This window comes from Delphinus delphis, chromosome 3 (genome assembly GCF_949987515.2).
Source record: "Delphinus delphis chromosome 3, mDelDel1.2, whole genome shotgun sequence".
NCBI classification, from domain to species: domain Eukaryota; kingdom Metazoa; phylum Chordata; class Mammalia; order Artiodactyla; family Delphinidae; genus Delphinus; species Delphinus delphis.
In genome coordinates, this window is record NC_082685.1 from 48679091 (window position 1) to 48700318 (window position 21228).

Genomic DNA, 21228 nt, shown 5'->3' on the forward strand with positions numbered 1-21228 from the left:
TTTTTTAAAATTTGTAAGCCAGAAAACTAAGGGTTGGAATCAGCATTTGGTGGCATAAAGAATTTCACCTCTTCCTCCTCCTTCTCCTCCCATTTTGAGGAAAGATCAGTCTCAATGTATCCAACAAGGAAAAGAAGCTCCAAGGAATCTGATGGAGTTGTATGTTGCTTTACTTTTGTGACAGATAAAGTGTTTTGAGTAATTAGTGACCTGATGTCCTATTGCTGAGATAATACTGAGACCTTCATTTGTACCTCACATGGTAGAAGGGTTTATTTGGCTCCCTCTTCCACCCCTTTCCCAGGACTTGCTGTGCTTTTTTTCTGATTATGAAGATCTAGGAGTGTTTCTCTGAAGGAGCTAAGGATACAGCATGACTATCATTAAAACACACACATACACACACATGCACGTGTACCATATGCACACGAGGTCTAATTGAATTTCAAATTAGAACTTTTAAAAGGGATATTATATAGCTTATATCTGAGCATGGGAGATGCTCTCAGTTGATTGTACTTTTAATTAACTGGGTAGTATTTTGTTAAGGAGTCAGAAATATAAGTATGCAACATAAAAGCATGGTTCCTTGCACATACCTGTCACTCTGAGCAGTCTTCCCAGCAAGTGGTGTCCCTATAATCACAGCTCAGATTAGATATCCCTGGTGAGCACGGCAGAAAATAGCAGACTATAATCGATGAATCAATTCAGGATAAGTACTAATCACCAGCTTCTCTTTTGTTACTGTTCCTTTATCTCTAACAAAATGCATGTTCTCACTGGCTTGTTAAATGGCAGTCATTTTAAATTTGCTCATTGAGTTTCCATGATCAAAATATAACAATGTACATTGCTATGAATATATGATTTTCCCCATGTTGTAACATTTTCAAATGCAGTTTCAATGAATGAACTTTAGCTAGCTTTTAACTGTTTTCCTTACTTCCAGCTTTTCTTCCTTCTCATCTGTATACAAATACAATGTGGATTTTCTTGTATATAACTAAGGATTTTTTTGTTTGTTTCAAATAATGGTTGGAACCCAACTCAGATTGGCTTACAGAAGAAAAAAGAGAATTTTTTGGCTCAATATAATTGGGAATTTTAAGTATAAAACTGTCTTAAGACACTGCTAGACCTTAAGCCTCAAATTATCTCATCAGGACTCGGCATTCTCAGTGTTGCAACTCTGTTTTCCTTTGGATGTTAGCTTCGTTTTCAGAAAAGCTCTCCCCACAAAGTGGCACTGATGGCCACCAGCAGCTTTAAATTGAAAGTCTATCAGTTTAGCTACAGCAGGGGAAAGACAGGCTCTTTCTAGCAAAAATCCCAGGGCTGGCTTTACAGTCTAGCTGGTGAGTTAATGAATCCTTGTGGCTAGAGAATGGACTATTCTGATTGGCCAGTCCTGGTCATGTGCTCATCAGTGGGATTGAGGCAGGGGAGGCATTCCACAAAGGAAAATCAAGGCACTGTTCTCAGAGAAAGAGGAAATAAATGGTCAGCAGAAAATTAAAGCAAATATTCAGTTTCATGAGGAGTTTCCCTTGTTAACAGTGGGAGGAAGTGTGATAGGATGACAAAAGCTATGCAAGATAAAGCTTGAGTTTCAGAATTCACAACCCTGGATTGAATTCTCAGTTTGGTTAAGTGCTAGCTGTGTGACTTTGGCAAGTCAGTTAACCTCTTTGACCCTTAGTCTCTTCATCTAACAATAGACATAAAGTCTCAGAGGTTGGAGGAGAACGAAAAGGACAGGATTTGGCACCTGTTAATATTTAGTAAAGAGTAAATAAATAAGAAGAACTGGTTTTTGATACTTTTAAAAATTACAGTATTTATTCTGGAGTGGTTCATATACTACCTCCCAGAGGGAAAGTCACAAGCTCTCAAACCTCAGTTTCCTCATTTGCACAATGAATTAACTACTTAGTTGACTCAAGAAATATCTATGAAGAGAATACTTTAGGCATTTTTCTAGGCACTGAGGTTATAATAGTGATCAAGATATAACTATGCCCTCTTGAAACTTATATTTTAGTAAGAGAGATAGATCACTACTAAAGAAGCAATGGCGTATATATAAGGTGTGTACGAAGAAGAAAAAAATAGAGTGGATACAGAGGACGGAAACTTTCAGAAAATGAGGTCTGAAATTTTATTTAGATGGTCAGGGAAGTGACAGCCTTATTTCCTGTGTCCCTAAGGAAGTAAGGGAGTGATCTACATGGTAGCATTCCAGGGAGAGGAAACAAGTGAAAAGGCTTTGAGGTGAGAGCCTACTGTGATGGTCAAGGAAAGACACAAAACCAAAGAGTTCAAAGGTGGTGAGGGGGTGGGGCATGGCTAACGTTGAGTTGGAGAGGAGCTGGGACCAGATCATAATAAGGAGTTTGGATTTTATTTTAAGCATGACAGAAAGCCACTAGAATTTTATATAGGCAAGAAATGATCTGACTTCCATTTAAAAAATATTCTGGCTACCATGGGGAGAAGAGATGATAGTGGAGCTAGCAGGAGACCAGTTAGGAAAGTTAGGAGAGTAGTTAGGACACCAGTTGGGAAAGGAGATGGTGGCTTGGACCAGTGCTGGTTTTGGAGGTAATGAAAATAAGTCAGATTGAGGAATCATTTTCAAAGCAGAGGGAGTGAGTTTGCTGATAGTTTGATTGTAGGATGTTAAAAAATGTGTTTTATCTGTGCGACTGGATAAATAGTGGAGCCATTTACTGAGATGGAGAATACTAGGGGAGGAGTAGGTTTTTGTGCTGGAGTGGGAAATGAAGGGTTTAGTTTGAAATGCTTTTTAATCATACAAGTTGAGATGTCAGGTAGGTGATATGAGTGTGGGAAAGGCCTAGACTTTATAACTTTGGAAATCTCTAGTGAACAGACTGTCTTTTAAGCAGTGGGAATGGATGTTAATCTGTTATTTTTTGCTCCTTCCAGAAACATAGGTTATTTATACAATCTGCATTAGGACACTAGCTAGTGAAAATAGGTAACTGTATTGTTATGATTAAAATAGTATGAGTATTTTCAGTTTTTTTAAACCGTTTTTGAGGGTGGGTAATCGTATCCCTTTGAGAATCTAGTAAACTCTTGATCATCATCTGCCTAGAAAAAAAATAGATGTGCACACGCATCATCTCACTTCAGGAATGATTTTAGATAGAGGAGTACAAAGGATGGAACCCTGCCGCTTCAGTAGTTAGGGCTTTGTACTTATGTACTTCAAATAAAAGATTATTCCAGATTCAAAATGTAAAAGAGATAGAAGTAGACAGAAGTGCTTTGCTTGAGATCAGAGTAGGGGATTGAGTCCTGTAGGCTGAGCCTTCCTCATACCTGTCACAAACCCAGAAATGCCCTTGGGAGCCCTTGTTAATCTTAGAGGCTTTAAAGAATAAACTTTGAAAAACACAGAGAAATCCATGTCCTTTCCAGCTCTGGTGGCCTGCCATTCTTTTCCTGGCTGCCAGGCATATATGTTTGGTTCACCCTGACCAAGGAATCCAAGGGCCCAGGCTGAGTTTCATGGTTTTATGTAGATAAACAGATTTACAGTTTCTTCCCTGTAAAATTTCATTGGAAAACCAGCAGATGGAATTATAGAATGTCAGAGCTAGAAGTAAACCCAGGGATCATCTCTTCCAATCCCTTCTGTTTATTGAGAAGTAGAGGATGAAGTTAGAAGGAGAAAGGGTTTTGCTTAGGGTAACCCCAAAAGAAACAGACTGAGGTCCACCCCTACATTCTCTGGTTCACCATGTTTTAGAACAAATGTGGTGAAAAATATAGAAATTCTTCTGAAAACTGAAACTACACAGCCAGTTCAGAGAGCTGACTTGGTGGAGATCAGTGAGTGTCCATCCATTAAAGGGTATAAGGTCTTCTGAGGGTCTATGCTAGAGGAACTTACAGTAGTTTGAAAGTTGATTCCTCTTCAATTGTGAGTTCTTAGCCTGGGGTTCATGGAGGGGCCTCAAGGAATTATGGGCTCCCCAGAAAGTGTGTATGTATGTACATGCACATCTATTTTTTTTTTCTAGGAAGAGGATTCTCAGGAGTTTACTAGATTCTCAGAGATTTATCCATCCTCAAAAAGGTTTTTTAAAAAAACAATCTGAAAAATCCTCATAGGAAACAAGATGGCTGACCATTTTAGGCAGTGTACTATTTTAATCATAACAATGCAGTTACCTGTTTTCACCCACTAGTGTCCTAATGCAGATCATATAAACAAGCTATGTATCTGGGAAGAGCAAAAAATAGAGATTAAACATGGAGTAAAAAGAAATACTTCTACGTTTTAATCTCTAAGAGATTAGTCAAATGTAAAGAAACTTTTTGCAGTAGTCAGCTGTGCCATACCTCAGTATGCCAATAGCTTTTTGCTGTAGTGTTATTTATTAAATACTTTTCTGACATGCTACAAAAGTCCTAATAATTAGGAAGCAATGATTATTTGGCATTTGTTCCCTTCACGACTTTTATTTTCCTACATTACATTTTTGTCTAATCTCTTTTTTATTTCCCCATTATAGTACCCTGTGCACACTGAAATCCAACTCACCCATGCCTATTTCCTGTAATGGACGAACTTGATGCTAATGTGAGGTATGTTACCTTTCTGTATATATTGTGCTGTAAATTGTGGTCATTTGAACTCTAAGGTCTCTGAAAAGTCTGTTGTAGTAGAGTTACAAAGCTAATAGATGTGGATTTTCTTCAATATTTCTTATATAATTGTGAGTGTGGTACTGTTTGATTATTAATGTTTTTTCATTTCTGCTTAAATGATAAATATAATATGGCTATAAATGATTCCAGATGCCTATACTAAAAGTCTGCATTACGGGAGATGCTCCTCCATGAAAATAGATATTCATCTCTGTAATAGGAAGAAAGAAGATGTATTTACATGGGGGTAAAAATAGTTTAAGAATATTTATCTGTACATCTAAACTTTAGATATATGTTTAAATAGCTTTTTGTGACAAGTGCTAGTTTGCCACTTCTTTTATCAACCAGGTCATTAGATTATGTGACATGATGGTTGCATGGTATAGTTACATAAAGCTAAATGATTTTTGTTTTGTTTTTCTGTAATTTCCTGCAACCCTTGGAGATCAAATAATAGGATGGCTTCTAGGGATTTTTTTTTTTTTCTTTAAAGGCTTGCTGCATTTTATTCGGTACAACCAAATATTGTGGAGAAAATTGTATTCAATAAGGCTTAAATATTATGAATTGGCATTTGAGGCTGAAGATATCATCGATATCAGTAGCTGGAAGACATGCTCAGAAAATACATTCTTGGTGCAATCACAGGAGCAGTTTTTCTTTCATTTGAGATCTGTAGGAAAGCACATTTCAGGTATAGGTCAGGGGCACTATGCCTCTGTGTTTGATGTAGGAGAACGCTGTGACAAAATGGAGCTGTCAAATATCTTGACAGAAACTCACACAGAAACTCGAGTGTAATGTGACTGGAGCTGCAAAGATGTACTATCACCCCAATGCAGGGGTTCCTTAAAGATAGAATATGTCTCATGAATAATCCCTGGCACATGGTGGGTATTTAATAAAGAGTTATTGATCAGCCAGTAATTGTACATATATTTCAAATAGGGTGATGTTCTAGTACACTTAGGTATGCACAGAGACTCTATATTCAGCAGTAAAACATTTTACACTCCCAATGGAAGCATCGTGGACTTTGATATTTACCAAACACACTGACTTGGTGCAGTCTTAGGACTTTAACAGAGATTTTTAGGCTAGTACCACATACTTAATTTTCCTCTGAAAATTTGTGGCATTATTTGCACAGAGAAAGCAAAGTGGAATCTAGAGAGTCTCCATTTTATTTTTATTAATTAAAAGGCCAAAGTGAGCAGTGTCAATGGTGATAAGTTTATCAAATTATTTTAAGTTTCAGACATTGTATTAAACTGGATCAGTTGGTTAAAATCAGTACTTCTTTCTGGATGATTCAGATAGTATGATCCCTAACATTTCCAGCTTTTCAACGTTTATTTATAGCAGCATTGGATTCTAATAGCAGAATACAATTCAATTAAATGAACATTAGCCATTCTCCTGGGTGCTGTAGATCTGCAATGCAGGCTACAAGATGATATCACCCCTCCGAATCTTGTCTCTGGACTATCCTCTCTGTTTGATTTCTAACCTGATCCCGTCAACGTATGCTCATCCTCACCTACTCCCCATCTCTACCCACAATATTAGTAACATGCAAGTGCCACAGACTTTCCAGCCATTTCCTTCTCAGCCCACCCTCTGGGTGTCCATAGTAAAGGACCTTTATTTACCAAATCGTGATGCATGGATCAGTAGTAATGCATGATGATTTTAGGTGGTACATGAATATATGTTTTATTTTTAAAAAAATATTTATTTTAAGGTAACCTTATGGTGGTAATACTATTTTGCCACTGATAGTAGTGAAATAGAGTTTTCTTTTAAAATACATTTACTTAAAATTTGAAAGTAAGTTTTACTTAAAGAAAAAAATTATTAGCAGTGTTTTATCATTATTATTATTGGCCATTTTGGGTTTTTGTTGCTGCACGTGGGCTTTCTCTAGTTGTGACGAGCGGGGGCTACTCTTTTTTTTTTTTTTTTTTTTTGCGGTACACGTGCCTCTCACTGTTGCGGCCTCTCCCGTTGCGGGGCACAGACTCCGGACACGCAGGCTCAGCAGCCATGGCTCACGGGCCCAGCCGCTCCGTGGCATGTGGGATCTTCCCGGACCGGGGCATGAACCTGTGTCCCCTGCATCGGCAGGCGGACTCTCAAACACTGTGCCACCAGGGAAGCCCGGGGGCTACTCTTTGTTGCAGTGCGTGCGCTTCTCATTGTGGTGGCTTCTCTTGTTGCGGAGCACGGGCTCTAGGTACGCGGGCTTCAGTAGTTGCAGCACGTAGGCTCAGTAGTTGCAGCACGTGGGTCCTAGAGTGCAGGCTCAGCAGTTGTGGTGCACAGGCTTAGTCGCTCTGTGGCATGTGGGATCTTCCCAGACCAGGGCTCGAACCCATGTCCCCTGCATTGGCAGGCGGATTCTTAACCACTGTGCCACCAGGGAAGTCCCTATACAGCAGTGTTAATTATATTTATCACGTTGTACTTAGGCGTTTGCATCTTTTACCTGCCTTCATCCTTGTTAAGAGAGTAAATCCTAAGAGCTCTCATTGCAAGAAAAAGTATTTTTTTTCTATTTCTTTAATTATGTATCTGTATGAGATCATGGATGTTCACTAAACTTATTGTGGTACTCATTTCATGATATATGTAAGTCAGCTCATTATGCTGTACACCTTAAACTTATACAGTGCTGTAAGTCAATTATATCTCCATAATGCTGGAAAGAAAGAAAAATAATATGTACTTTAAAAATATTCATTAATAAATGAATGTGAAAAAAATCACAAGGGTACTACTATGCAGATGACTAGGGTCCAGAAACCCATGTTCTAGGAGTAACTAGATAGAGTAAATTTTATCATTTGAAGAATAGGAACCAGAAATTTTTTTTTGGTAAGGAAATGTCTTCACTTGGTAAAGTGCCTGTATAGAGTGAAAGCCAAAGGGTCTGGGTCCCTGGTACAGGAGAGGAATTTTTTAACTTGCTCTGAAGACAGGAAATTGAGTGACCAGAGGAGGGAGAAGGTAGGAAGAGAGAAGATTCAGAGAAGGAGAGTCTGGATCCTGCTTAGCAGAAGGTGGGATATCTAGCTGCGTGATGGCTGTAAGACGTTGAGAGGAGTTAGGTTGCATCTTTTTGTTTGTTTGTTTAAAAATGCATGATGTGTACTGACCTCTCCCAACACTGAGTTCTTCAGCAAAATTTTCTACCTTGGCTAGGAAAAGAGTGTGGAATGTTTACTATGTGTGAGGTCATCATGAGCTATAAACTTAACGTGTATTGTCCTTCTAATTTTTAAAACAATCCTCTGAGGCACATCATTATTATCCCCATTTTACAATGTGTGATAATTAAGGTACGAAGAGGTTAAGTAAACTGCTCAAGGTCATAAAACCACACTGCCTCCTACTATACTACAGATATTTTATATGAGTGTGTGTGTGTGTGCGCGCGCACACGCGCATGTGTAAATTGGTGAGATGCCTGACATTCCTGTCTGGGTAAACGTAGTTTGGAAGAGAGAATGCATGTGTGAGAATGAACAACCCAAAGGCACAGGATGAGTGTGAATCTGAAATCTGAGAGAAAGATTTCTGCGGGCTATAGAATTGAGAGTCTCCAGCCAATTTTCCCCACATATCAAGGAACAGAGAAGTCCTAGTTGACACTTAGGGCTAAATAAAATGTCTAGCATTTAAGTATTTTGTCAGGTCATACTGGTTACTTAATTTTTGGTTTGTTTGGTTTCATTTAATTGAGTTTGCTATTTCACCATGATCCTTGCTATTGTATATCTACCAGTGTTATTGACTATAAACATCAGAAACTAACTTGCTGGGTTTCCCTGGTGGCACAGTGGTTAAGAATCCGCCTGCCAATGCAGGGGACATGGTTCGAGCCCTGGTCTAGGAAGATCCCACATGCCACAGAGCAGCTAAGCCTGTGCACCCACAACTACTGAGCCTGTGCTCTAGAGCCTGCGAGCCACAACTACTTAGCCTGCATGCCACAACTACTGAAGCCTGTGCACCTAGAGCCCATGCCCCGCCATAAGAGAAGCCACCGCAATGAGAAGCCCACACCACAATGAAGAGTAGCTCCTGCTCGCCGCACCTAGAGAAAGCCCGGACATAGCAATGAAGACCCAACCCAGCCATAAATAAATAAATAAATTTATAAAAAAGAAAGAAAGAAAGAAACTAACTTGCTAACATATTCAAAGGTAATTTTTGGGAAGCTACAATGTATATGTTCAAAGAATTAAGGTGAAAATTCTGGGGGACCAGGTTTGTAAATAAACAAGAACTTTGAGAATTCTAGTAGAGCTAGGAAGTGGAACAGTGGCCAGCCATGGGAAGAAGTGGTCAGTACATTTCTGTGTCATGGATAATGTCCAACCATTTCCTCTTTCTATATGCTACTCAAGAGTCAGAGTCAGACATCTGATTGACCAGGCTAAGTCATGTGACCACTTGTTGTCCATTTCATAATGGGAGGCAGGTATCACTCAAGATGACATGCAGTGGAGGAAAGTTAAATCCTCCAAAGTAATTGATGCTTTTTAGGAAGGGGGAATTGAGGCTTGGTAGCCAAAATATGTTAATGTCCAGCTCCATTCGTTTTGTAGCGGTTGGATTTATTTATGGTATTTCAATAATGCTGCTCCATTGGTAAATAAAAATATGTGAGGGTTCCTTCATTAGTTTGATATAATTAGTTAAGCACCTAAACGATGTGCGAGGAAGAGTTAACATAAGTGCCTGTTCTTAAGGATCTCAAGCTAGAAGACAGTTGCACAAATAGCATGTAATACAATGACAAAAGAACCCAAATAGTGGGCTATACAATGAGCTGTATTCTCTGTGAACTAACTATAAGGGAGGACTAAAAAAAAAAATGCTAAGTTTGGATTTTAGAAATAGGAGAAGCATTACAAGCATTATTTCCCTTAAGAGCTTTCACTGCAGAGAACAGTCGATATAGGATGGATTGACTCAGGATGAAAAGCTAGCAGTGAATCAGGCCCTGGTTGGAGCGGCAAGTTCCTGATGAGTCCTGTCCCTTGGTAAATACCGTAGTGTCTCACAAACTTAGCAGTCACCCCTTTCCAGGCAGTCTGACACCCACCTAATGTCAGTTTTTGGTCTGTTTGCTTCTTGTTGGGGCTCTAGAGGAGACAGCTGCATTCTTTTTGAAGGGTTGAAGAAAGGAAAATGGAAACAGTGGCTTCAGTGATTTTGTAGCAGATACTCTTTGAGGATATCATTGGCCTGTGTTTGGGCAGTGAGCCTGGTGGTGCCTTACCCCAGTGCTATCCCTAAGCCCCTGAGGCTGCTTAATGCAGCCCTGAAACACTGCCTGACTTCAGAGATAACCCATGCCTTCTGTTTTGTTTTAACTACCAGATTCTTCCCACTGACATGTGGTTTTCCTCAGCTCAAGTGTGATCCCTAAAGGCCACCCAGGTCTCCGTTCTTTTCTTCCTGCTGTTTATTACACTTATACAGTTTCTGCTTTCTAAGAATTTTTTTTTTTCTATCAATTTCTAGTTCCAGAAAGTACAGGGTTCAGGCAGAAGATGTAAGGGGAGGAAAAGTCCAAATATACACACAGTTGTTCTTTGAAGATTTCTCAAGATAAATACCTCAGACTTTGAGTGGAGAGAAAGTTTATTTTTTAATCTTGGTTCTTTTTAGCTGTGGCTTCTTCCTAGCCTTGACTCAGCGCCCTGCCCCAGTACACTTTCCTGCTGCACTGCCTCTCTTTAGTAAGAATACCTTGGTTTAATACTGTTTCTCCTCTACAGAAAAACTGTTGTGCTTTCTCATTAATGTTTCTCACTAGCAACCAAAAAAGCATCATATAAGAATGATTAATCATATAAATGGTAGCATTTCCCTCCTTTTGCTACGGTTTCTAGCAAAGTCAGAACCAAATTTATAACTACCACTGGCAACTATAGAAGATCTCCAGGCACTTATTATGGCTGTAACATGCCCTTATTTTATTTTTCCAGCCCTTTTTGTCACTTCATCTTACTTTGTTTGCTTTCTTAACTGCATCTTATATTGTTTATTTTTATAAGCCACTTTAAGGAAAGAAGGAAGAAAGATAGGGAGAAAGGAATCCAAGAAGAAACCTTTTTTCCAAGGGAGAATCTTTCTTCCTTCTTTGGTAGGGCTTGATGCCATGTGCTGGGGAGCCAGTAATCATTGAACAGAAGATCAAGATGGCAAGCTTTTGTATAAAGCACAAAAAATCTGAATAAATGCCAAAAGCTGAATACTCTAAAATATAAAATACATACACGATGTAAGTACAACCACCTACTGTACACACATCACAACATTAATTAAAAGCCGTAACAAAGAAGAGTATCTGGCTTCGAGTTACAGTTAAACTTTGAACAACATGGGTTTGAACTGCTTGGGTCCACTTACATGCAGACTTTTTTCAAAAGTAAATGCTACAGTACTGCATGGTCCGAGATTGGTTGAATCCATGGATGTGGAACTATGGGTACTGAGGGCCAAGTATAAGTTATACACAGATTTTTCAACTGCTCAGAGGGTTTGTGCCCTTAAACCCCGAGTTGTTCAAAGGTCAACTGTAATTACCTAGTTGCTTTAATTCTGTCATGGCACTAATTTGCAATTCATTACTTCAAATCAAGAAATAAAATTAATTGTAAATCGATGTGCCTATGAGAATTAATTGAAATCCAATTTTAGCAAAGAGAAAAAAGAACAATTTTTAAAATAAGGGAATTGATTTCTGGTTTGATTATTAGTACTGGTGACAATACTTATATTTCACTAAAGTCTCAGGATGAAGTCGGAATTTTTAATGCTAAATATTCTAAAGCCTTGAAATAACTCCTAGAGTTTAAAATCAATGTGTGCAAGTTGTCAGCCCTAAAGACTTATCAATATGTAATTGATTTGGAAGCAGAGTTAATTCATGTTTGTAACCTGGCAGTTGCAACTGTGAACATGTGCAACTTTAAGTCAGTGAAACGTTTTGCAGGAAATCTCTCTTCAGGCTTTGAAATTGTGACATGTATTAGCATATAAGGAGAAAGTGAGTGGGTACCATTTAAAATGGGTTATTTTTATGTTGCTTTAGAAATGTAAATAAGAATCATACTCAACTTTATTGCTTGACTGATACAATGGTGATTATTCAGTTAGTCTTCTAATTAGATCATGAGCATAGTGACTATGAACTGGAACTTACCCTGTAGTGGAAACCCCTGTTCCTCATGGGGTCACAGGGGACCTTAAGGGAGAGGGTGACATTTATGTTCCTAAAACAATGGTCTCTTGCAATGGGTGAAATTCACTGGTTGTGGCACAAAGCTAGCAGTCCTCTACATCAGGGGGTCCCCAACCCCCGGGCCTTGGACCGGTAGTGGTCCACGGCCTGCTAGGAACCGGGCGGCCCAGGGCAAGCAAGCGAAGCTTCATCTGCCACTCCCCATCACTGACATTACCACCTGAAGCATACCCCCCCACCCCCCCACCCCCCGCCTCTGTGGAAAAATTGTCTTCCGTGAAACCGGTCCCTGTTGCCAAAAAGGTTGGGAACCACTGCTCTACGTGATGTCACACTACACAGCTTCTGAATTACATATATCACAGTGATTTCAACTGGCAGCATCACAGGAAGCTGGAAGAGTGGGATTTTGGGAAACAAAATGATGTGGGTTCAAGTCTTGGCTTTCTCATTTACTAGCTATATGACCTTGAACTAATTATTTCATTTTCAGAGCCTTTAGTTTTGGCATCTGAAAATGTTTTTTTGTAAGGATTATAATGTAGGTAATACTCTTAGCATAGTATCTCACACATACATGGATCGAACAAATGGTAAGTGTTGTCTTTAGTGCTCACAGTAACCATGAGATATTGGCTTTATTACCCCTAGGACTGATAATTAACTACTCTGTAAGTTTCTTGATTGCTTAAATTTGGTGTCCATTTAATTGGCTGACCTTATTAATCAGTTGTTAACTTTTTTTGACTATTTGTCCCGGATTGTGCCCATTCTCTGTTGAGGAAACTGAGGCTCCCAGAGGTGATAGAAACAAGGGGCATAATTGGGATGAGACCACGGCTCTTCTGTGCTCTATTCGGCACTGTTTTCTCTTTACTCTGCAGCTTCCATGAATGTGGATCCATTCCTTTTTGGGAATTGGAGGATCTAGGGTTCAATCCTGTGACTCTTTGACTCTTAGTCTTGTGTTCTATTCAATAAAGACAGCTCTCCATTATATGCAATGCATCCCTAGATTGAAGATCTTTGTTTAGAGGAAAACACCTCTGACTTGTTTCTTTCTGCTTCTATATTTATCAGTGTCCAGTTGGGAAAATAGAGGCTGTTTAATAAATTTCAAGAAAAGGAGGTTTAATGCAGGGCATTGGTCACAAAGCTCCCTGGAAGGGCAAGAAGAAGGGGATGTTAACCAGAGGTCATGAAGCTTCACGGATCCGCTGCAAGCCCTGCTCCCATCACATCTGTTGCTTAAGGAATCATCATTTGCTGCTGCTCTCACTGCTAATGGCACCTCCAGATATTGGAGAAAAAGGTTCTTTTTCCTTCTCAAAGTCCAGTTTCCCATTCTGAACCTCCTATGGAGAACATAACCAGAAGCTAGCTGGCAAGGAAGTATGGAAAATGTAGTTTTTAGGCTTCTACCCTTTCTGATTGAGATAAGTGCCATCATCCAGAGTCACATTTCTAGTAAGAAGTGAAGCCAGTGTTTTCACCCAGTTTGTTTGATGTCAGAGCCTAAGTTTCAGTTTGCTTGTGCAAAAATTTCTGTGTTGTAGAGTATCTGTTCTATACATTTTTAGACTTGGGTTCCCAAACTAAAGGCCTGGCACATATGTTTTTCTGGCCTGTCTCAGTTTTTTTTTGTTTTTTTTTTTTAACATCTTTATTGGGGTATAATTGCTTTACAATGGTGTGTTAGTTTCTGCTTTATAACAAAGTGAATCAGTCATACATAAGCATATGTTCCCATATGTCTTCCCTCTTGCGTCTCCCTCCCTCCCACCCTCCCTATCCCACCCCTCCAGGCTGTCACAAAGCACCAAGCCAATATCCCTGTGCCATGCGGCTGCTTCCCACTAGCTATCTACCTTACTACGTTCGTTAGTGTGTATATGTTCATGACTCTTTCTTGCCCTGTCACAGCTCACCCTTCCCCCTCCCCATAACCTCAAGTCCGTTCTCTAGGAGGTCTGCGTCTTTATTCCTGCCTTACCCCTAGTGTCTCAGTTTTTAAAAATTGACTTAAGCACCTGTGGGGAGGCTGGGCACTCTCCAGTTTACCAGAGAAACAATGAATCCTGTTGCCTGCAAAGAACCATTACATTACCTTCCATAGCTACAGCGTCCAGTTGGTCAGGGAGTTTGATCTACCTACCACACCCTTGAAGGCATTTTATTTTATCACTTAAATTTTGAAAACAGTGGTAAGAATCATTTCTAATTTTATAGATCATATTATGACACTTAGTACCTGCTGTTTTTTCCCTGGAAATTTGTCTTATTATCATTTAGCAAATAGGGTTGTACTGAATTAAAGAACTTTTTTCAATTAAAGAATTGGAACAGGTTTCTAAGTAAATATCTGCTAGGCGATTACCACTTGATCAGTCAGGTAATGATGTTCAGGCAATGTTCTTATTTGCATTTCTAAAGAACTGTAAGAATAATCTTTTTTTTTTCCACTCTCTTCCGCCTACTCACTTGCTCCTGAGCTTATAATGGCTTTATTAATTTAAGTGCTTGCAAAAAGTATTATACAAAGTACTCATCCTTGAATGTTCCATACTATCGTGCCCTTTGCATAACAGATACAGATGCATATTTATTGTAAGGTCTCACTGTCAACAGTGTAACTGACATTTTTAGCCTTACCTTATCTCAAATGCCAACATTGTTCATTATGTATAATTATTGCAATCCAAACTGTCAAAAGTTGAATTCTAGAAAAAGTGTATGTGTAGATAGTATAGAACTCTGAAGTTGCTTTTTAAATATGAATAAAAGACAATTTCTCAGCATTCAAAAAATATTGGTAATAGTAAATGAAGAAAACTAGATATGGAAGGTTCATAAATGTGACCAGTCTGCACAAAAGAGGGAAAAGTCATGTCAGATATTGTGGGAGGATGACTCTGAGTACAGGCTGAATTACAGTGGATGACAGGAGTTACGGGCTCAGGGACTCAGGTGACTGTTATACTTGTCCAAGGGGTGGTGGATAAGGACCGGAACTAGGAATGAGGAAGTAGGGATAGAGGAAGAAGACACAGATTCTAGAGGAATTTAAGAAGTAGAATTCATGGTAGAAGGTGACCAATTGAATGAGAAAGAAGAGGAAGACATTTTGAAGGTGACCATGGAGCAGTAGGGTGTCTGAAGAAATAGAGCATAGTTCGGAGCTGGTGGAGATGGAGGAAACTGTGAGACATTCTGGTGATAAACATCTAATAGAAAGTTGGCTAAATTGGTGTGGGGCTCAGAGGGGAAATGTTTGGGGAAAGATTCTGATCCCATCTGATGCATGATGGATCGAATGGAATAGAAATTGATCCCCAAAGCTCTAATTATCTTCTAGACAAGAGAAAAATGAATGTAGCTCTCTAAATATTAATATCAAAGAGACTGCCTGTATATGAAACTTCTTCCTTCTTGAGACTTCAGGGGTTATTTCATTCTCTAACTTGCAAGTAATAAGGAAGTTTTGCACAATTAGGATGTGTGTAAGAGTTACAAGTATGACCCTACTGAATTCCTAACCTCAGAAAACTTATGCAAGCAAGCCACCTCCTGTACATCTGGAAATACTAAATTATTTCCTTTGTAATTTCATTTCTAGTCAGTGTGATTGTGGGAATTGAGTCTAATATTTTTCATGGTAAATAAATTATTTATGACTCATGGGGTTATGATGTAAGAAAGGCACAAGTATTTGGAAAATAAATAGTGCATTGATTTACTGTGAGTTTTAGACAGGCTATGTTAACTAAGGATTTCAACCAATGTAGTACTTTAGTAAAGGATAGGATAGAATTCCCTCTGTAAAAGGGAATGTTTTCGTGGCTTGTCCTGGGATTGAATTTTATCATTGCATCACTGACAGAAGTTTTGAAAACAAACTGAGTTGCCCCAAAGAATCCAGAGAATCAGAAAAATGTGGCAGATTTCTGTTTGCAACTACAAACGTGTTATTTTCTATGGTTGTGTTACTGATGGGCTATCCAGTTTGACACTCCTAATTGACAGGAAGAAGTACCAGCCAACCAGTCTTCTAGCTTGTTGAGAGATTTTATAGGCCTCTCAGACCAGTTCTCTGGTGAGTCAGCCTGAGGTTGGGGTTATGACTTTTTTATACTAGTGAAAGAGGAATTGGCTCTGAGTAAAGATCAGCTTTGGAATCTGGGAAGCGCATTTGTGGGAACAAAAGCAGAAGAGAGAAACATTCAATCCACTTCAGAAAAAACTTTGCTTCTAAGAACCTCCACTTTAATTGTTTTCAGGAACATTGATGCTGCTAATTAAAAGTAGCAAAGTAGAAAGGTATTTAAAATATCTCATCTAGTCAAAAAGCCCTAAGCAGTTAGTCATATTTTTAAAAAATTTGTAATTCATATTTGATTAATTGTGACATGCTTCTATGCAAGTTATGCTGAACTGATGAGGTTTTACTCTGTGGGAAAAAAAATAACTAGTAACCTTTTTACACCAGCTTAATTTTAGCACTGTTTTATTTAGAATTATGTAACCTTGACTCTGCAACCCTCTCCTCCTCTTCCTGTCATTTCTGTCATTAGACCTCACCATTTCTTTTCTGAGCGATTGGCGTCATCGCCAAACTCCTTTCTTGACTATGGCTGTCCCACCTCCAGTTCATTTAGAAGTCACATGACTGGCCATCTTTCTATAGCTTATGATTAATCATGCCCATCCCCTGTCTTTTGTCAACTTCCTATTCACACTTTGAATTCAAACTTATCTTCTACAGACCCACAAGCCTTCCCAACCTCTCCAGATCTCTGTATACAAATTGCTATTATCAATTGTTTGTAATTGTCAGAGTTGATTGTAGTTATTTGTTTAATATGTCTACCTCCTCTGCTGGATTTCATGTGGCCAGTATTTATCACACTGTCTGGCATATTATAGTGTTGGAGGAATTTAACTAAAATTGAGAAAGCCTTTATATTTCACTTTACAACTCTTTAGACAAGATCTCATCATCACTCCAGGCCTGTCATAGACAGGTTTGTGCCCAGTAGATATTAGCAACCACCACCTCTTCCTCCCACCCCCCATACACCAAATTTCACTTGGAGTTATGGATTCGGAGGCTATGAGATTTGGAGAGGAGACAGGAGGATGGAAAGAACACCAGTTCTCTATTTGAAGTTGAGAAAGCCTCTCCGGTGGGGCTGTTTACAGATTCGCAGCATGACCTCTAGTGACAGGTTTGGTGCTCCCTTTATTTTGCGTCCTTTGCCTGGGATGGACTCTTCTGCAGTGCTGCCACCACCATTCCTGCTGTGTCTCACTAACAGGTATCGAGCACTCAATAATGTAGGTGCTGTGCTGAACCCTTTATCACTACTTTTTCATTCACTCTATATAACAATTCTATGAAGGGTGTGATCTTATCATCTGCATTTTATAGGTAGTAACACTGAGACATAGAAAGATTAATTAACTTGCCCAAGTTCATACAGCTAACACATGGTAGAGTCAAGGATCCAAACTTAACGAGGTCTGACTCCTGAGCTCTGTCTCCTAACTCCTGTACTGCAGCTTCCTCTGTACCACGGTACCACGGTGGTGCATTACTGATGCTGGTATTATTATGCCAAGCTCTCAGACCACCATTACTCATTTACTTCTACGTCTGCTACTACTTCAACTATTATTATTAATTCTCTTATTTCTACTGTATTTAGAACCACAACTTTGAGCTCCTAATACTTTCTTTGTTCCAAATACTATGCTAAGTGCTTTATCAACAGTGTCACTGGGGAACAATACAGGTGGCCAACTCTGAGAAAGAAAGCCTGTGTCATGCCAGAGAGAGGAGCCCGTGTGCTCTGTGATCAGAGGAGATTATGCCCTTTTCAATAGGCTTTCTGTTTCTCTTTGTCTCATTCTCCAGGAATTCTTCCTCACCTCTAATAAGAAATCCATTAGTTGTATCGCTTCTGGTTTTTTTTTTCCCCATATTCAGAGGAGACTGAGATTGGGTGGGGACCTAGAATGTTAGCATAATTATGGTCCTTCAGAGACCTTAAGAGAGTTGAAGCCTCTCCCATATCAGAATTCCCACTGTGGTGTCCTAGAAAGTAGATACCTGCTTCTGCTTGAAAATTCCACTCCTCTTTTTAAGTATGTCCAGATAATTGGTTAAATTAGACTTAATCATCAGTTCAATCCAGATTATTATGTATTTCAGTGAAGAAAAGCAACCATGGTGAGACTGTCAAATTATGTAATATTTTAATAGTCAGGTCTGGCAATAGGTTTTATTTTACAGACTATTAAGTTTGCCCTCTGCGCCTTTACTCGTTCTCTCATTTTCTGTGCTGTTGTTTAACATGCTACTTCTTTGTCCAGTTGCTGCCCCTGTCTCTTCCCACAGAGCAGGCATCATCTGCATCTGCCTCCAGGGAACAGGTTTGCTGGGCTGGACGGCTTTCCTTAAGACAACTTTAGGGAGCTAGTTCTTTCCTATCTACTTGAAAGCCAGGAGCCCATTTCCATCTCAGTCCCTGGGTTTCCCAAGCAGATAACTCTAGTTTAAGAATGACTGACGCCTTTTCTCTTCTGTCACCTTTTCCTGTTCCCTGCTGTCTTCCTCTTCTACATTGTGTTCCTGGCATGTCACCTTGCATCCCTCTCTCCCTGTCTCCCCTAGTTCTCTTTTTCTCTTGCATTTCTACTCTGCTTGGCACTTCTACTCTCATTTACAACCCATCGTTTTCATCCTCTTCTTTTTTCTCAATATTTTTATCTCCCCTAACCCCTTACTTAGTTCATTGTCAAACATTTTTCTTTTGTTTTACAAATGGATTTTTAGGAATACTTGCATACAAACTTGACAAGTGTTCACCAACTATCTACAATATGTATGGGTGTTTGTGGTTGAAAAGAAGTGTGAGATAACAGTTCTGACTAGTGATAAGACCTCATATTAATAGTTTATTTACAAGGTATTTCAGAGTTTACAGTGTGCTTTATTTTAAAATTTTTATTGGAGTATAGTTGATTTACAGTGTTGTGTTAGTTTCTGCTGTATAGCAAAGTGAATCAGTTATATGTGTACATATATCTACTCTTCGTTAGATTCTCTGCCCATATAGGTCATTACAGAGTCTTGAGTAGAGTTCCTTCTGCTATACAATAGGTCCTTATTAGTTATCATTTTTTTTTGGCCGCACCACATGGCTTGGGGGATCTTAGTTCTCTGACCAGGGATTGAACCCATGCTCCCTGCAGTAGAAGTGCAGAGTCTTAACAACTGGACCACCAGGGAAGTCCCTAGTTACCTATTTTATATACAGTAGTGTGTGTGTGTTAATCCCAATTTCCCAACTTATCCCCCTCTCCCCCTTTCCCCTTGGTAGCCATAAGTTTGTTTTCTACATCTATGACTCTATTTCTGTTTTGTAAATAAGTTCATTTGTACCATTTATTTTTAGATTCTACATATAAGTGGTATCATATGATATTCATCTTTCTCCCTCTGACTAACTTCATTCAGTATGACAATCTCTAGGTCCATCCATGTTGCTGCAAATGGCATTATTTCATTCTTTTTTATGGCTGAGTAATATTCCATTGTATATATGTACCACATGTATATCCATTCTTCTGTTGGTGGACATTTAGGTTGCTTCCATGTCCTGTCCACATCCATTGTTACCTAATTCTCACAACATCCAGCAAAATAGGGCAAGTATTATTACCCTAACTTACAGATAAAGGAAATGAAATTTTTTTTTTTTTTTTTTTGCGGTACATGGTCCCCTCACTGCTGCGGCCTCTCCTGTTGTGGAGTTCAGGCTCTGGACATGCAGGCCCAGTGGCCATGGCTCATGGGCCCAGCCGCTCCATGGCATGCGGGATCCTCCCGGACCGGGGCACGAACCCACGTCCCCTGCATCAGCAGGCGTACTCCCAACTACTGTGCCACCAGGGAAACCCAGGAAATGAAAATTTGACAGGTTATGAAAAAGATTTTTTGTGCTTAAGGTCACACCACTGGTATATGACAGAACCAAGATTAGAATCCAGGTGTTTTGATTCTGAGTCCAGTGTTATTTTTACTATACATTGGGCAGTAAGTACACACAACAGTATCATAAGTATATCAGCATGGTAACAGTGGTGTTATATGGTGCTAAAATGTAAGTAGAGAGACATGATGTAACTAGGTATTTGTTCTAGGTTGGGATATGTGGAAGTGTTAACTGAAGTCTGGTGAGAAGTGGTGGAGACCTAAAGACAAATTATCCATCAGGATAGGTTTGTTTACAAAGAAACATAACAGGTACATGATGGAATGGTTAGTCCATGAAGTGATGTTATAACAAGCAGCTGGCATCAGGCAAACCCAGCAAATGGTAATATTCCTACCCAGCAGTGGGGAATCTGGAAGTTGACCATTTAAAATCATATAGATCATTGTCCTTAAGGAAGTTTCTCAAGATGTACTAGGGACCAGTGGGAGGAATGGTGAGGGAGACCTCTGACGCTGAAGTGACTGGGGTATGGGAGGTTATTACAAGAGGAAGTCAGAAACATAGGGGTGCATTTGGATACCAGTCAAAGCTGGAATGCAAATTGGCAGCTGGGTCTCAGGCTCCATACTGAAACCGAGAGCCCAGAGCTGGGATGTAACCCAAATGAGCAGTAAGGATGACTTGATGTCGAGGATTGTCAGTAACTCAGCATGAAATATTGACGTGACCTTTGAATTCTCTTGATTATGGATGGACCAGATTTCCAAGGCAGGTTCTGATAAAGAAAATGTGCCCTACAGACCATTTGTTGAAAAGGACAAAATAAAGGGAAAATTCAGGGTGAGCTTACATCAACAGGGGAGCCTTCATGAGAAGTTGCCTTTGAAATACAGGAAAAATATAGATTATCCACGTAGTGGCTAAATATTGGAAGAGTGCTGTTAGTCAGAATTCTTCCAGTTTCAGGCCAATTCAGAGTAGCTTAAGCAACAATGAGAATTCATTAGCTCACCAAACTGAAAAGTTCAGGAGTGCAACTTGCTGGACCAGGGTCTCAAACAAGATCCTTGGAATTGGTCTCTCTCTCTCTCTCGACTCTGCCATCCTCTTAAAGCAGGGCCTTTCAATGTAGCAATGCCTTTAAGTTCTAGGCTTACAACCTATCAGCTTCTAATATGGATAATACAAAGGTCTTCCTTCCTAACAGAGTCCCACAATTAAGTCCATTGGATCAGTTTACATCCATGTAACCATCTCTAAACCATTATGGTTTGCATT

The 21228-nt window shown here is 39.4% G+C and overlaps 1 protein-coding gene across 2 annotated transcripts in view; it reads left to right on the forward strand.

Annotated features, from left to right (window-relative positions):
• The window catches only part of HTR4 (5-hydroxytryptamine receptor 4), a 182161-nt gene that overhangs the window by 20646 nt on the left and 140287 nt on the right, over window positions 1-21228 (forward strand). For both annotated transcript variants that reach the window (XM_060008588.1, XM_060008587.1), the window contains exon 2: window positions 4551-4623. In XM_060008588.1, the coding sequence (XP_059864571.1) occupies window positions 4598-4623 (26 nt within the window). In that variant the 5' untranslated portion in view covers window positions 4551-4597. The remainder of the gene's footprint in view (window positions 1-4550; window positions 4624-21228) is intronic.